Below are 17,770 nucleotides of genomic sequence, written 5' to 3' on the forward strand. Positions count from 1 at the left end.
ATAATCAGACAGGTGGCTAATAATAACTTCATTGTGTTGAATTCCAATCGTATTCACCTTTTGAGTGCAAGTGAATACAGGATGATCTCGCCAATGACGACCTTCTCCACATTTGTTCCTTCTGTTTCTTATCCACAATAACATTTTAAAATATTAAAATCTAGATATGGCAAATAAACCCATTTACAAAACAATTAGAAAAGAAATGTCAAACCATTTAAACATGTGGTGAGAACCTGAATTTGGTGTTCCTAACCCTAACCCTCACACCATACAGCGCGCACCGCAAAGACACATGGCCACACTATTTACAGTATTTATTATCATTTTTTTATTTATTTATGTTCTTCAGTCCATTAGCTAGAGAAGACAACTGAGGTAAGAGGAGGACATAATAAAACTAATGAGAAGTTTCATTCATTGATGTCTATACAATGGAAAAAGAGTGATATGTGTTACAATGAGTCTCCAACGTCCAAAAACTTATAAACAACCTACATTATAAGGTAGTCTGCTAGCATACATGTATTTTTAAAACTGTTCATTTGGTTTTATCAGCTTGGGCTCAAAGTTGTCATTAAAACAAAACTACAAAAAATAGTCTATCGCCATAGAATACAAATTACCGCACAAAAAATTATATAGGACGTGGTAAACTAAAATGTAATGAATTCATATGACATTTCAATTAAACCAACTACTCTAAAAGTACATGATAAACAACAGCTTGAAAAACAAGTAAAATGTGTCTACTTGTGATATAGTCCTGTAAATGTACCATGACCTTTCTTGCTATAACAAGTCACACATAAGAAGAAATAAAAAATGAAAGTAAATAAGACAAAATATGAAGTAAATGGTCACCAGATCAGCTAGCACAAAGTTTATTGTTTTAGTCTGTTAGGTAGTGTGAAGAGCAAAATTTTTATTTGTATTATTTGTTTTTGTAAGTTCATTCCATCTATTTTTTCAAAACACTAGCACAGGGTTGTAACGATTTGCGATTCAAAGCGAATGTTATTTCTTTCGTTCTAATTGTTTGTTGTCTGTAGTACCAGGGGAGAGCACTCACGCGAACGCTGACGCAATCCCCACGCGGATTATTCACGTCATTCGATGTGTTTTGACGTAGGGAGAGTTGTCATAGGCGTAACTATGGCGACTGCGGCCGATTGAGGTGAGAGCCATGCCGACTACACGGTACAGAGGTTATCATTGGTCGGCATGGACCCCACGAGGAATCGCTAAGCAGTCGTCCTAGTTACCGCGTTGCTAATGGCCTGATTGGTCAAAAGAAGTAGAGGAGAAAGTTAACTTAGGCAAAGTCACGTTGCCCTGGACAGAGAGAGAAGAGCAGCTTGAGGAGTAAGACCTCCGACATTGTTAACGGACGCCAACGTTCATCCCATAAGAGGTGGAGCTGAGTCATCGCCTAGTCTGCTGAGGAGGAGTGTAGTGGATATAGTCAGGGTATACAGAATGAGATCTGTGTTATGGACATACGCACAGCATCACATTACAACGGATGCTAAAACTTATCTACTGACGAGTAGACCTGAACGACACCTTCCTACCGACGAGGAGAACAGCGACGACACCAGCACAAGGGATACAGCGGCTGTTGCCTTGGAACTTTGTTGATCTCCAGCTCTAACGTGTCGCTCGTCTGGACACGTGTGGACGTAACCGGCTTGGGATTCGTTTGGATATAGTGTGTGTGTGTGGACAGCGAGTCGCTGGACTGCTCGTATCGGATTACCTGATGGAAGGAGTGTCGAATGTCGGGGAAGTTACTAGTTATTAGGGTAGACAGTAAGCAATAGAATAGTTTTAGTGTTTTCTTTCTCATTTATTGTCATTCATTTCTTTTTAAAACATTAAATGTGTTAATTGCTGGCCGGACCTTTTTCTTGAAAAAGGTAAAACGTGCGGCGAGCGAAGTTTACATGTTGATGTTTACACGCGCTCGCATACGTTCGTATAGCACTCTCTTTAAATGTTACAAGGGTAGAGTTAATAAAATCATTGCCAGAATCGATGTCGTCGTAGATAACATAAGTGTTATCGCTGTTGTTATTGTCGCTGTTTGATAATCACAATCATGTCCTCTCAGAAGTAGGAAGTGCTGTCACCTGCAACAACGAGAAGAATGCATCAGGTGCTAGACAGATGAGTGTGTAGTAATATTAGTTATAAAAATGTTATCTAAATATTATAAATGTCTTATAAAATATCTACCACAGTATAGTCAAGCTGGAAAAGGATCGTACAACCACTATACCTTGTTTCTACTGCTATCCATAATACCGCAGTGATGTGCATATAAAAAAATATAAATATTTAGATAAACCTTTAAAGTCAAAAATGAATTAATGACAACATCAGAATTCAATGTTTAGTCGTCGTATTCGTCAACTAACGATTTGTGGAAACCAAGAAGAAATCTTAGTTGAAAAAACTGTTAACAACTCATACTCCACTACCGTGTACCAAAGCTTCACACCTGAATGACAGTGCTGTCAAGGTCAAAGACTGCGAAGCAGGGATAAGGAACATCTTTTGCTGCAACACCCTGGTCGTCTCCATCGACGTAAAAGTGAAGGTTGTTTGATGAGTCCACCAACAGTCCAACACGACTCCCGACTTTGAGGAATTTGAGAGCTTCAGCGACATTAGTCTTGATCTGTGAAAAATGAGATAGTAAAATTGTGTGCTGGGGACGGGATTATTTTGATATTCTTACACAGTTGATGCACTAAAGGTACAGCACATCATTTAGGCCTAAAATACAATTTCTTTTAGAACTGCGTCTAAAGATATACAATTTCCTCTAGTATATATCTAATTCTGTGTGCTGGATCATAATCATCACTGTCGTTGTCATTACCATCATTTTTGCTATCACTCCTGATAGTCGTGAAGGGTGAACCTTATCAGGTGCCACTCTCTCCATATACTACCTTCCCCAGTGACCAGTACAGTCACAGTGCGGACTACTAACTGTATACTTACCTCGATACTTTTTTACTACCCAGTCATTGCAATAGTTGCTTTTACCCGACTACATTTATATGTGAATCTGATTCTATAGGGTTTAGTTCAAGTATGTAGTATGTTGGCTATAGGTAACAATGTATAAAAGGTTTCAGCATTGTATTAACATAAAGGAATAAGAACGGTACACTAGATAATAATTTGGTTTTCCCCTTTTCTAAATAAATCGTTGACGCCGCGGTCTCCGAATGAATTGGGGTCCCCGCCGAGATGACATAAACATGTCTGATGCTCATGTTGTATAAAACATTTTGGTGAAGGTATTATTTAAAGCAAATAATGTTTAAAACAATTGCAACATTGCAATGTGCAATTATTACTAAATGATACACTTTGTACTAATCTTTCACTATTTCTGGGGTGTACATCTTACCGTCTTCATTAAGGGCAAGGATAGACACCTTTACAACGAACGTCAAAACTTAAAACTTTTTATACCAATTTTTATTTAATAGTAGGGGATTACATATTGACTCGAGATCTTCGAAATTTCTTGCACTGACATTAATCAAACTATTTATCATCACATGTCCGTTAAAATGCTGATCTCACAAAAAAGTTCATATGGATAACTTTCTTCTACACAAGTCCAGTCGCACCAACCAACAATATTCGCTCACAACTGTAACTATGGAAACTAACATCGATATCCTTGTAGCGCACTCCAGCTTGCCAAAGAATGACGGAATCTTTCGGGTGCTCAGACCACGTCGGCAGAGTGACTGGTGTAGGAGGGACTCTCATCACACCAAGGAATAGATTGCTTCCGGCTGGCGTATTCATTTCGTCTATTCTGACCTGTGTAAACATTATTGTGACAAGATAAGTGAACTCGACTACAAACGCTAACAAAACATAATCTAGAGGTTAAGTCTTCCTCTAATCACACAAACTTGTATTATAGGACCTCTAGCCGACGATCTTTTTTCCAGTTCACTACTAAAACGAGGCAGGTGTGTACAAAGCTTTCGGTTTTGCTAGTTCATTGATTAGGCTCGTCGATACGTACAGCGGATAACTCTTTTGTTTAGTTTAAAATATTTTTTCTTCATATATAAACATTTATTTTCCACAAAAAGATTAAACATATTACAGGCTTAACACATTCTATTCTTAAATAATTCATACAGTTGCAAGATAACATATATAACGATATAACAGACATATAAAATAAGTTATGCCAACATGTATGTATAAACGTCTAATCACCGCTTAAATTCTGGTCGACAAGTTATATATTACAATTATTGTTCTTTCATTTCAAGGCATCCATTAAAACTAATTTTACTTAATAGTCATCTACAAATGGATAACTTTTGTGACTAATGTAGATGTGAATAACAAAATATTTAACATATTTTTTTAGCCTAATGTCTCACTTAGAGAGTTAACTGAAAAAACTGTCCTGCAAGCAGTCCAGTAATACAAGTTCGTGGTTTTACTTTGGTCGCTGCTTGCCAAACGTAGTTTCTACAAATACTTTGTAAACAACTGCTTTAACACTGTCGTCTCTAATCCAGTTTCCCCTCAAGATTTTAGTTATTATAAAGATACAAACATTTTATCCCGCTTTTGTAACTTTATTACTCAATTACTGCTACAACGATAGTCTCCACCACCACCATTGCCGTGACCACAACTTCAACTACCGTCCGAGCCTGAACTCCTAGACTACTACCACCACCTACACATGTACTTTCACCATAACAACTGTCACCTACACCCAAACCCCAGCAACATGACTTGTTAGTGTAATTACCATCATATTTATTATTATCATAAGTCTCTCATACAACTTACTTCATACAAGACGTTCACAGCCATGACGTCACGTGAAAAGACCGTATTGTTGCCGTACTTATCAGGCTCAACCTTACGTGCGGTCTTTCTGAAGTTCGTCAGACGAATGTTGATCCCACAGGTTTCGTGGAACACAAAGACTGGTTTCTGTGATTTCAAATGTGAAAAAGATAAACATGTTCATCAAAAGACTATTAATAGATATGATATTGTAGGTAAATACTTTAGCACTTGGGATCAAAGGTCGTTAATATTAGCACGAGTCTCATCTTACTATCATTCCTATTCTTAGATATATAATCATTAGCGCCGTTCAATTAAAAGTTATTGCTCACTGTTTCATCAGTTTTACTACAGTGACTACTACAAGAGATGTTATAGCACACTTGTCTACAGGTGTACATATCACGCAATATTGTTTCCATCATTTGCACAATAACAAAAAGTATTTAGTTTGCGTGTGACCGGTGAGGTCTTGGTATCCAGCAGCTGTCTACAGTTTATAGACAACAGTCGAATTGTGCTTAGCTGAACGAAGGTTTTCATATTTTTAATTATTAGTGTGAAAATAGCTTCATGATGCCGTCCATTAAAAGAATTGAGATTATCAACACAATGTTACATGTTAAAAAAAAACATCATGCTGCACATAAGCCAAATTGAGAAGATTTCTTACTTCATCAACGATAAGCAGTCCTTTCAAGCCTATTAGCTCATCGCTTATATCTGTCACCACATCGTCACAACATTTCGTTATTTCTGGCGATGGATTCACCCAAGGCTCTGCTTCCAAGTCATCACTGAGGTCAAGGCTGTTGACCCTGTCTGTCAGAGTCTGGGCTGCGTGTATCAGCGCGGGACGTGGTCTGACTGTTGTGGCTCGCGTCACGAGATGTTTGTGTGACGTCACTTTCCCTAAACGTTTTTCCAGCTCGATTTTGAAGTCACACAAGGATTTCTTGAACTTTGACACAGAATCACTGATCAGTTTCTTCACTTGTTTCCGACACTCGTCCACCATCTTCTGAAGTTGGTCACAAGTCTTGTCTACCAGCGCCATGTTTTGTTGTTCAGTGACATCCGCTGTTTGCACGCGCACATTTAGGTTGACTATTTCTTGCTTCAGGTTATCCCCTGCTTCAAGCAACTTTTCTCTCAATGAATTTAATGCGTCTTCAGCTGACTTCATTTTTTCATCCAGAGACTTGATGTCTAGGCAGGCCCTGTGTTTGTTAGAAAAACATGATGTACAGATAGCAAGGTTGTGATCAACACAAAACAACTCCGCCTTCTCGGTGACGTGTTCAGCACACAGTGCAGGGCGACTGGCAGCCAGACGTTCAGGTGTCACAGTGCTGACACTCTCCACATCGTGACTGCGGGTAGCTATCATCTTCTTGTGTATCTTCATACACGATGGACACATTTTTTCTAAACAGTGCACACAGACGTACTCAGCTTTGAGGTCATCACATGCGGTGCACATGCCATCACTCATCAGCACGGGAGCATTTTCTACTATCGCTTCCATCACAGAGTCTGTAGGCAGGGCGTCGACAACATCAACTGCTATTGGAGATGAATTGCCTTGTTGCTCTACTATAGGACAGGTACACAGAGGACAACCAGCGTCGGATTTTGAGTCCATCCATGAAATGATACATTGTCGACACAGGAGATGACCACAGGGTAAAATCTTTGGTGTTGTGAAGTCATTAGTGCACACAGGACACTCTCTTTCATGGGCCTGGGCTACTGCCGCCATAGCTAAAGACCAGTCTGAAATAAAAACAACAGTTGTTTTAACCTCTTTCTGCAAGCTGTAGCAAAGAAAAAGGCAAATTATGTGGTTAACCACACCAAACTATGAAACTGTTTACACCTTTGCTTCTGCCTGTATCTACTTTTTTCTATGGACGTTTTTCTCTTTAAGTTCTTTACTTCACGTTGTTCAAGTTCAATTTTTCATGTTACATATCAGTGACAATCTATTTTTGCTTCGAAGTTTGTTGATATGTTACTCATTAACAATAAGTTCCAGACCCTTCCAGATCAATGCCTGCGCCTTATTCTGGTAATAAGATAGCTTGATAAGATCTCCAAAAGCAGCCTTTGCAGAAGAACCAACCAGAATATCACTAGCCAAGACATCAAAGAGCACAAATAGGACACAACCTGCACAAACCAGCTGACACCATTGAAAAGCAGGCACTTGACTGGAATCCTCAGGAGAAGAGGAGAGTTGGGAGACCAAAACAAACTTTGAAAACAACAGATGAGAGCGAGACAAAGGACATCGGAACAACCTGGGCCTAATTGAAGGGGGCTGCCCTGCACTGAGTCCGCTGGGGAGGTGTTGTTGCGGCCTTATGCTCCTCGATGAGTAACAAGGACTTAACTAACTGACGTAAGAACTATACACATTAAAATAAACACAAAAGGAAAAGTAGATTAGATCTTTTATAGTACTCTGAAATATAGCTTAACCTTTTTGCTCATTGAAAAAAATATCATCACCATTAGTTTTATTACTTCCATTAAAAATTATAAGCAGTAACATGATACTTCAAAGCTATCTACCTAACGGACAGCATTAAAGCGAAAGTAGATCGCATTAAAAATAAATGGTCACCTTTATACTATATGAGAAGTTTAAACAAAGGCTTTTGTACGCATAAATATGTCTATATATAAATATAAAGTAAACACCTGAAGCAATGAATGTCAATGCACAACACCTGACCCTCTTGTGTAATGCAACAGCTCACCAGCAAATGGCGGTTGACAACACACTGACGGAGTTCGGTAAATGTTCACACGTCAGATGGTATCAACGTGTTTTGATTACATAGAGTCTTTCAGTGTAACAGGCTCGGTCACGCTTGAGTAGTGCTGATCACATGTGGAGATTCAGAAGTCAAGAAATCTTGTCCGGAATACTGTGAAACTATCAGTACGACCTGGTGGGCGCCATGAACACAGGTCACGTGACAGTTACAGAGCTCGTCTCGTCATGCGGGTCGCGGAATTCTTTTTCCCACCTGAAATAAGGAGGGCGGAAATTCAGCCAATCGGAGTGCACGCAAAATATGCCATAAAAGGTCAGTGTAACCCAAAACCTGTCCACTGCGATAACTGTACGATTACTAAAATCAGATCAACACAGCGGCGTTAAGTCTGGAGATATGAGATATGAGAAACATTTTAGTATACTATACTTATGTAAACGTCATTATAAGTGCGAGATCCATTCAACCTCTTACGTTATACAGCTGTTTCACATTGTGTATCACGTGATATTCCTCGAGGCCCAAGTTTTGTTGACGGTGAAGCAATATGAATCGTTGAAGCGAGGCATGCGAAGAGAAAGTACAGAACCTAACAAGAAATAAAATACTACAAAGTTAAATTTAACAGTTGATAAACAAATCAAACTTTTAGGTTCCAATTATTATAGTTTGCAAGTGATGTGGATAGTGGACTATTTTTGTTTGATATCCCTGCGCGAGTGGGAGATTGATCGTCTGCTAAAAAGTAAATACACGTCAAATTTAAATAAAAAAACATGAAAAGGCTAAACACATACAACTCACGCTTTATTATTGTTTGGATTTAGAAAAATACACGAAAATGTCTGCTAATTCATTCAACAACACTAGAAGATCCATAGTTTCTACGCATGAGCAGACCTCACTTCAACGATTCATATTTGTTTGATATCCCTGCGCGAGTGGGTGTTTGATCGTCTGCTAAAAAAGTAAATACACGTCAAAGCAATGCCGACGGAAATTTGCTCTTCGTGCTCAAATTTCTGTGAGCAGGACACTGAAACACTGTCGAAGCTAAAGGTATGTGATTTTTTCTTAAGTTAGTAATCAGAGCTTCTGCAATAGTTGCATATTGTATACTAATCGTATATATTGAAATTATCAATATGTATGCCAGTCATAGAAACAATACCAAGGTGTTGTAAATAATTGGTTTTATATTTTTTAATAACTTCTGCACATTGAAATACATATTTAATAACCTTTTCAGGAAATTTTTATGTCTGCTGACAGAACATAACTTTATATAAAACATCATTACCGACTAAGAAGGAACATGTCAAAATCCCAATTTGAATAATAAATATCACTGATATGATTACTAAAGAGATCTATTAGTCAGGTAATCTAAAATCCACAAAAAGTTCTGGCATCAATATTGCTCTGAATTAGTTTCTGAGCAAATACATGCACTCTGAAAATAAATCCAGACTTCAAACTCAAGAAATATTGCACTATGACTATACTCAATAGGCACTAGGGATTTATGTAAATTTACAATGCAGCAACAAAGCTGAACTATTTTGTCTATGACTGGATTATCATCACCAGGCTTTATTGTCATCAGGTCTATAGGGAGTTTAGACTGCAAAATGCCAAACCTTTTGTGAACAAAGCTATAACTCTCTTAATATGAATTTGTACAGAGGCTATTTTTCTCATGTTTTCAACTTAAGTTTCAACTTTAATGTAGCTGTTTTTCCCATGGAGAAAGTCTGGAATTAATAATTTAGCTTGATAAAAAAAAGAACTTCATCTTCAATGTTTAAACCCTGTCGGCCATACTTATATCATCTGGTATTAAATTGAACAACAAGAAGTATTTTGAATTAAGTGTTTGTCTAAAGCCCTGCCACCAAATGCATCAGAAATGTAGCTGATTGACCTTATGGTGTGATCCCAATCAGATATTTGGCAGAATGATATTTGCTGTAGTTGGAATAAACTTGGACTGATTGTTTGGCCAAGGGTTTCTGTGTTTGAAGTCCAAAACAATCAACAATATTGCAGTAGATATGTCTAAAAACGAGAAGGATGCTCAGACAATTTCATAAAAGTGTGTGCTGTTGCTAGAATTCCATTATTACTTTCTCCCAATAGTATCCATAAATATATCTGATTTATTTCTCATATTGTCTTAGGATTTATTACCTGAAGGATATCAGCACCTTATCTGCAAATTTTGTGTGACCAGTGGTGCTAATGATCATTTTGAGGCTACTGTGAGAATTAACCTGTTTTCCAAAGATGATGTGCAAAAGTGGAAGAACAGCTTTCAGGAGTCTTCAAAAGTTACTTTGAGAATCAAAAGAACACACCCTTCTCTGTCAACTAAGATCATGTACAAGGTAATATTAATGATTGTCATTTGCATTTCATAGACAACTCATAGGTATTGAGATGAACACTTTTGCCATACTGATATATTCTGTCCTTTCAAATGTGTAGTCTTTTAATACATCACATTAGACATTAGGTCATTACCACTGAACAAACAGTATTTGCAATTTTTAATCTTGGTCAGCTTAGTCTTAATTTTGATAGAATGCTATACTCATTAAGTGTAATAATTAAGTGCACTTGTTAACAACTGTGAGTTCTAGAATCAAATACCATCTGGGGCTACCATAATATAAATATTTTGGGGCCGAGACAATACATTATATTCATGAATATCAAGGTTCTAAATGGACTTTGCAAAGCACAAAGACTCGGGATTATACTTTTGTTGTTCTTTTGTGGTCTTGTTTTATCTAGGTGATGTACAGGTGTCAGCACTCGACGCAGCCTAGATCATCAACTGCTGATGCTCGGAAAGGCTCAAGAATACTAATTGCCCTGCCACAACATGTCTGACACTTTATCAGACGAACATTTTTGATTCTGATGGCTTCAAAAGAAAAGCAGGTAAGGACTAGCGCTCCTTTTGAAAAGAATTGCGTGCACAAAACTATAGTAACAACCTATTAAATGTGGCTGACATACTTTCTCAAACACTCAAACATAGATACTTCTGTAAAATAATGTTTTGTCATTTGTTTTACTTGTATTTTTGTTTCTCCTTTTATTTAATATGTGTACATGTCTTTTTGTTTTATGTATCATATTAAACTGTTTTGCATTTCTTTATCTGTTTTTATAGGTCATCAGACAGTCATCGAGCAGATTATCCTGCCCTCGTACACATAAATCACTGTCACAACCATGCCATCATTGCAGCCTCAGCTATCAAGCATAGAGATGTGTCGAAACAACAAAGTTACGTCTAGAACAGCTGATGTTACAGGGCTATGCACAAGTGCTGCTTTAGAAATGTATAAATATGACCTACAGTTGGAACATGGTGATGATTATGTTTACATCTCTGCTGACAGAGCTGTATGTCCTGATCGAGATTATGTATACAGGTAAATTTTTCTATGAATCTTTTTGTCAGTTGAGGAAGTTTACACTAATATCTAGACAAAAGTAGACGTAAAAAGTATGTAACTCAAACGAAAGATATTATAAAGGAGTAAAAAAAACATTTTCACATATGGTGTAAGAAAACCACAAGGCCGTGCATGACATTGTCAATATCATTGTGTATAATGTAAAGCCAAAGCTTTCTCCCTTTTTTCTTGTACTGATTTATAGTCTGTTCCAGCCAGCACAACGGAGACTCATTTGATTTAATCAATATATAAACAAATATTTAACTAATAGGCAGTTGAAATCTAGTTCTCAATTTTTGACATAATGCAAACGTGACTTGAGCTTCTTTTTAAACTGGTTTCCATACCTTTTTCAACAACAGGTGTACTACAAACTTGGAAAGGAAAAGATATGGTGAGACCAGAGGCGAGTCCCAAATTCCTCAGCTGAAAGAATTTGTTGAACAATTAGAGATAGAACTGGCACAGAGAGAATTTTGCACGTCAGTGAACACAGCCACCAAAAAATATGTTGTAATGGACATCACTCCGGATGACCAAGTAGTTGTTTCATATGCACACCACTGATGCACAGGGTGCATAAATATTTGAAACACAGCTCAGAAATGGTTTTCATAGATGCTACTGGCAATTTAGACCGAGAACCATTGCAGGGTGTTTCTTTTGTTGACGCACAGTTGTGCTGGAGGACTTCCACTGGGAGTCATTGTTACAACGAGTGAGTCTCGGGAAACAATCAAACATGCCTTACATCTCCTCAGTAACCTTGTAGCAGTGATGGTTTTGTGGAAGAGGCAGAAATGGACCTGCCATTTTTATGACAGATGATAGCAGGGCAGAGAGAGCTGCCATCCATGATGTTTTTCCATCATCTGTGTTGTTGTTATGTATTTTTCACGTTCTGCAAGCCGCTTGGCGATATCTTTGCAAAAAAATGGCATCTCAAAGACTGATAGACCAGAACTTTTTTTTTTGATAAAAAAACTTATTTATGCCTCTACTGAAGATGACCTTAATGAAAAATTTCATGAGGCACTTCAGCATGAAAAAGCAAAGAATTATCATACATTTTTAGAGTATGTTAATAATTTGTTTCACAGAAGACATGAATGGGCTGTGTGTTATAGAGATGACCTGCCCATTCGTAGAAACAACACCAATAATTTTGCTGAGGCAGCAATGCTAGTACTTAAAGAAAAAATATTAAACAGAACTAAAGCATTCAATGTACAGCAGTTGCTGGATTTCATTGTACATCACATGGAAGCACACTACGAAAGAAAGTGCATAGACATATCCAATAACATTCTCAGTCAAGTTAAACAGTCACGATTTTGATGTCCAATTTTCACAGCATTGAGAACATTGTTCAGATTGGGGATACCATATATGAAGTTTCCAGTTCAGAAAATATAGCTGAAACATATGTTGTTAATATGACAATAGGTGCTTGCACGTGCAAAGCTGGATGCACAGGAGGGCCGTGCAAGCACCAGGCAAGTATTTGCCAGCAGTTAGGGCTGACATCTTTTAATTTCATTCCAGAAAAGAGCCCTGAAATGCAACAGCTTTTATGTTACATTGGTTCTGGGAAAACCATCCTCTCGACTGGTTTCAACCGTTACGAATCAAGGATGGGTGTGAAGTGAATAGAAAGGAGATGGGAGCTTTAAGAGAACAACACACCTCTGAGCAAGCTGATCAAGCTGCTGAAAATGAATGTATTTTAGATACAGAGGAAGCAGCAGACATAGACAACATTAGTCACAATGAACATATCACAGATAAAGAACAAGTTTATGATTCAGCTTCTTTGTTGGTAGACATACAAGACTTTCATAAATTATGTGAGCAAAAACTTGCAGCTGATCCTGTTACATTTGGTGCTGGTTTAAAGGCATTTTTTATGCAAACCTTGCACAAAATTAAAACTGATACACATTTGGTAAGTGCTTTCCATACCTTTGGAAAGTACACTGGAGTTAGTCTACCTACAGGAAAAAGAAAATAATCTCTAATAAGCGAATTGGCATTCAGCCTACATCTCTGCAGAGGAGACAACGTGCTGTGCCTGGTCTAAAAAGGCATGGTGCAGGCCGTCCGAAAAAGCCATCTGAAGGCGAGATACAAGCTTGCCATGAGAAAGGTAAAAGTAGGAATTTCTCCTCACTTTCAGGGCTTTGTTTACCTACTAAAAGACGAAAAGCACCTCACAGCTTAAAACATTGTGTGTCGCAAAATACATCCCTGGAGGAACTCATTCAAAAAGTAAACATAGCTTTTCTAAGATTAGTTGATACTGTTACTTTAACCATTGTTTTTGAAGAAATTTTGCACATCACATCTGATGAAGATAGAAAGAAATATCTGTAAAACAAGGAAACTACAAAAAAAAACTGTTTTAAAAGGAAAAAAGACAACCATAAAATAGTGAGATGTCTAAAGACAACTTAACTGCTTCTAAAACCTTCAACTGTATGTCCTGTCCCTACTAAACAATGGTTTAATTCAGAAGCAGCTACTTACTCATAAAAAACTGTGAGTTGCTTTCATAGACTTTTGTCAGGCGTTTGATATGATTTTAAGAAACTATGAAATGTGTTACTAAGAAGTGGTTTAAAAGAAAAGAATGTTTTTAGCAATTTCAAACATAATGTAATTAAAATCTAGACTGTCGGAACAGGAACATCTAACTTGCAGACATGGTAGATTTCTTTTGTTAATGCATCAGTCCGGTATATTGGATATTTGTTCCATCTGCTAAGAATGGCACAGTGAAGAATCCAGAGGAAAGCCTATTTAATGATATCACTACTACACAAACAAAACAAGAGAACATGTTAACATGGTTATATGATTTCTTTGTATAAATATATCTTTGTATAAATATGATTTTGCCATGGTAAAGGAATGTCAAGGCGCTGGAGATGATAAATTTATTACAAATCCTGAAACAGACTGGTAGACTAGCTGTCACCACCAGCAGTAACATGATATTCAAAGCATTTCAAGATATTTTCCATATAATACATTCAATAATATTATTTTAAGCATATCTTGTGTGGCTGAAAGGCAGAGGCATAAGAGATTGGTAAAGTTTAGAATGGGCATACAAGTTAATAAATTTTGATTACAGGATGACCTATGATTAATATTAGTGTTTGTACCGGTGTGTTTACATAACTGTATGGTGTCAAATGGTTTAATGCATACCCATACTTGTACCTGTGCATGTTTGTGCTTATACATAATTCTATTGACTATTTACTTTTTACATATCTGTGTATATATGCATATGCATGATTGTAATGGTTTGATGCATGTCTGTATTTACACCAAATGCATTCTACATGATTCTTATGGGTTAATGTATGTCTGTATTTATACCATGTGTATTATACATGCACCAGTAGAAGGCGCTCATGATTAAATTAATGTATTATACATTGTGTATTATCAATTGGTACCCCCCTTGAAATAATGCCTTTCACTAATACAGTGTAGTTGGCTATTCTGTGTTTCATCTCTCGTCTCGGGCATGCTGCATGTGGCATCTGCTTTCAGGGCTGACTGCCTTGCCATGACATAGCCTTAGTCGCTGGCTGCCTTTGCCGTAATATATAGCCTTAGTTGCTGGCTTGGTGTAAAACACCAGTAACCCCCTGCCACCCATGAAATAGGGCCAGAAGCCTTAATCATTAAAACAATATTGTATCATATCATATCTTAGTAACTTTAAGTCTAAATTCAAAACGTGTCTATTCAGATCAGCGACTTCACTAAAACCTTTCCTGACCATGAGCATGCATAACACGTGTCTGTACTTCCTTTGTGTATGAGCAGGTGTCTGTTGTAGAAGTGAGCATGTATGTTAAGCGTGAATATGGGTGTATGGTTGTTGGTTAATTACTTGACTTCTGTATATCATTACTTTGAAGTGCTCTGAACAGATTATTCAAAAAGTTCTATATAAATGTTAAATTATCACTGTGGTGATCACATCTGTCAAAAATGTTAAATGATATTTTGCATGAGACGATTGTAGTTTGACTTTTTTGGACAAACTCCACAAGTGGATCCAAATATTTGATGCGTATAAAGGTACATATAGAAGCTTGTAATTTAAATGCTCTTCGTATAATTGCACTGTGTAAAGAACTATTAGATTTTAGATATGAATATAGAATAAACACATGGAAAAATGTATATATGTTTGGTTGTTTATTAAATTTCTGTAAACTTTGTTGGTAAAGTTGGATCTTGACAGCAAATTGTGAGAGAAAATAACAGTAAGATGATATAGATTAAAATCTGCTGATGAAATGCTAATGCAAGAAAACAAACTACTGAGATGCAGATACAAAATACAAAGCAATAGATAAAACAAAACTTAGATCATGAACTTTGTCATAATAAATGATCTACATTCCATCAGTGTCACTTTTGTAAGAAAATAAAAATGTTGCATCATAATATCTGTAATCAAATTACGCATCATTACAGTGACTAAAATATAAAAATATATATGCATAACAACAAAAGTGGTTTATTTTATGCATGATAACGTGGTATGAGAAGATTAATTGTACATAAAATTGTGTTCGGGTGTTGCAGCAAATGTTATACACCCATAGAACCACGCTGCCAAAAAGTCTTAAAAATGTTCATGAGAAAAGTACAATATGGATATTACGCTTATAATTTAAAATTTCAGCTTAAGGTATTTCTTTCCACTTAATAAGTGCTCTTCCTTGGAAACGAGTCTCTCACAGCCAACTTTGTTAATTGTTTTAAGAATTTACCAACCGGCCAAATATTAATTTTTTTATTTTAGTTGACTGCAAGGCCACCATTTTACATTTCAAACCTTTTTTTTTTTTTACATGCAAGATAATTTACAACACTGCTTTTGTCTCATGACAAGTTCAACGCAGATTCCATAATTTCCATCTGGCATCTTCTTGAATGGACCTGCATGATTACCACATACACATTGTAAACTATCTTTAAATAAGGAATCTTAGAAAACCCAAACAGGGAAGGTCGAATTTATATCTGTTGTTCTTATTTTAAAAAAGCCTAACAAAACAATGAACATGCTAAAAAAATATTAGTTCATTCACTGAATGCTGCACACATAACTGTTTTCAATCGTTGGCACAATTGATCTAGTACACAGACGTTAATATCTCATTTTATCACCAAAACGTTCATGCAGGTATTATATAGGGACTTACAAAGTTGGGCTACTGTAATTTGAGGACTGGACTCGCTCAGTTGCCAATCGACAACTAATTCACGATCGATTTTAATCACAGCTAGATTCATGGTTACGTTGACACCTCGAGTTGATTATTTATGCTTGATTACAGTTACTGTTCTCTATATGTCGAGTAGCTAAGGTAGAGTTTTATTGATAAACAATGAGATCAAGACCAAACTAACCTTCGTTATTAAAACAATCCGATCAGAACCCTTTCTGTAAACATTAAGCAGCAAACAACACCATGAACGTAGATCCTATCTACGTCAATGAACAACACGGATGAATATCACGTGATACACAATGTGAAACAGTTGAAGAGGCTGAATGAATCTCGCATAAAAAGTATACTCAAAAAACTTATAATATCGCCAGACTTATACTTAACGCCGCTGTGTTGATCTGATTTTAGTAATCGTACAGTTATCGCAGTGGACAGGTTTGGGTTACACTGACCTTTTATGGCATATTTTGCGTGCACTCCGATTGGCTGAATTTCCGCCCCCCTTATTTCAGGTGGGAAAAAGAATTCCGCGCACCGGATATCGACTACTGTGCGGAGTGCTGCCATCTGACGTCTTGTCTTCGCCAGGAGGCAGCAACTCTCGATACCAAAGCGCGCGGACTATGGATTGTCGGCCGTTCGGGTCTTGATGAGCAAATTAATTAAACTGTCTTTTGCAGCAGGTTGATAAATGAACAGCGCATCAAACAGGCACACAAATTTCAATAACGTTACCTGGTAAACGAAACAATTGATGATGCGATAAAATGCTGTGCACCACACCTGTTTTGATCAAAACATCACAGGTTTTAAGCAATCAGGCTATACAAATTGATCATGATGTAACGCAAAGTTATTAATTCCACATAATAAAAATATAAATGGAAGGACGGACTGTTGAAAATAGATTGTAGATTTTGATGTTGAATCAAAATAATGCCATGTATTGATTTATTGTTAAAGAGAAAGAGAGAGAATATGTACTCGTGCGCCTTTTTTTTCTTCCGATCATATGACACTTTTAATTGTAGTCATGGACTCATTTTGGTAAAGGTGTTCCCCGCTTTTCGAAAGTTCACTTCACGCCAGTTTATTGATATGAAAGGCCAGTTTAGTACATGTTTTCACCACTTCTCACTACGCAAAAAGCAAAAACAAAACCCTATATATATATATTTTTTTTGACGAAGAAACGTTTGTTTTGCAAAGATTCTAATAAGTCTAATAAGTGAAACTACAGTGTGATATGATATTTCTATTTTATACAAGCTTTTATATGTTTTATTATGTCATTCCTGCTTGTATTGTACATTAGTGCTATATTTTGTATTTTATAGGTTTCATGTGCTCCTATCTGGGTATGTAGGACTCTTTTCCCATGTATACT

General features: G+C 36.9%; 1 protein-coding gene and 1 long non-coding RNA gene across 3 annotated transcripts; both read right to left on the reverse strand.

The window, feature by feature from the left end:
• Positions 1–321: 321 nt before the first annotated feature.
• On the reverse strand, positions 322–8,437 carry LOC112556304 (E3 ubiquitin-protein ligase TRIM33-like). Of its 2 annotated transcripts, none has more exons than XM_025225169.1 (6): positions 7,623–8,437; positions 5,531–6,633; positions 4,855–5,001; positions 3,697–3,852; positions 2,504–2,683; positions 322–2,132 (listed from the first exon to the last, which is right to left on the reverse strand). In XM_025225169.1, the coding sequence occupies exons 2-6, from the start codon at positions 6,617–6,619 to the stop codon at positions 2,100–2,102; spliced, it is 1,605 nt and encodes a 534-aa protein (XP_025080954.1). In that variant the 5' UTR covers positions 6,620–6,633; positions 7,623–8,437; the 3' UTR covers positions 322–2,099. The 2 variants fall into 2 exon arrangements, with proteins under 2 accessions (XP_025080954.1, XP_025080955.1); XM_025225170.1 differs by having other exon boundaries at positions 7,564–8,437.
• A 7,547-nt stretch (positions 8,438–15,984) lies between these two features.
• On the reverse strand, positions 15,985–16,903 carry LOC112556324. Its single transcript, XR_003097706.1, has 2 exons — positions 16,562–16,903; positions 15,985–16,087 (listed from the first exon to the last, which is right to left on the reverse strand). It is a non-coding gene; the product is annotated as an uncharacterized LOC112556324 (long non-coding RNA).
• Between the last annotated feature and the right edge of the window lie 867 nt (positions 16,904–17,770).

The sequence above is a fragment of the Pomacea canaliculata genome, linkage group LG2 (assembly GCF_003073045.1).
Source record: "Pomacea canaliculata isolate SZHN2017 linkage group LG2, ASM307304v1, whole genome shotgun sequence".
Lineage (NCBI taxonomy): Eukaryota > Metazoa > Mollusca > Gastropoda > Architaenioglossa > Ampullariidae > Pomacea > Pomacea canaliculata.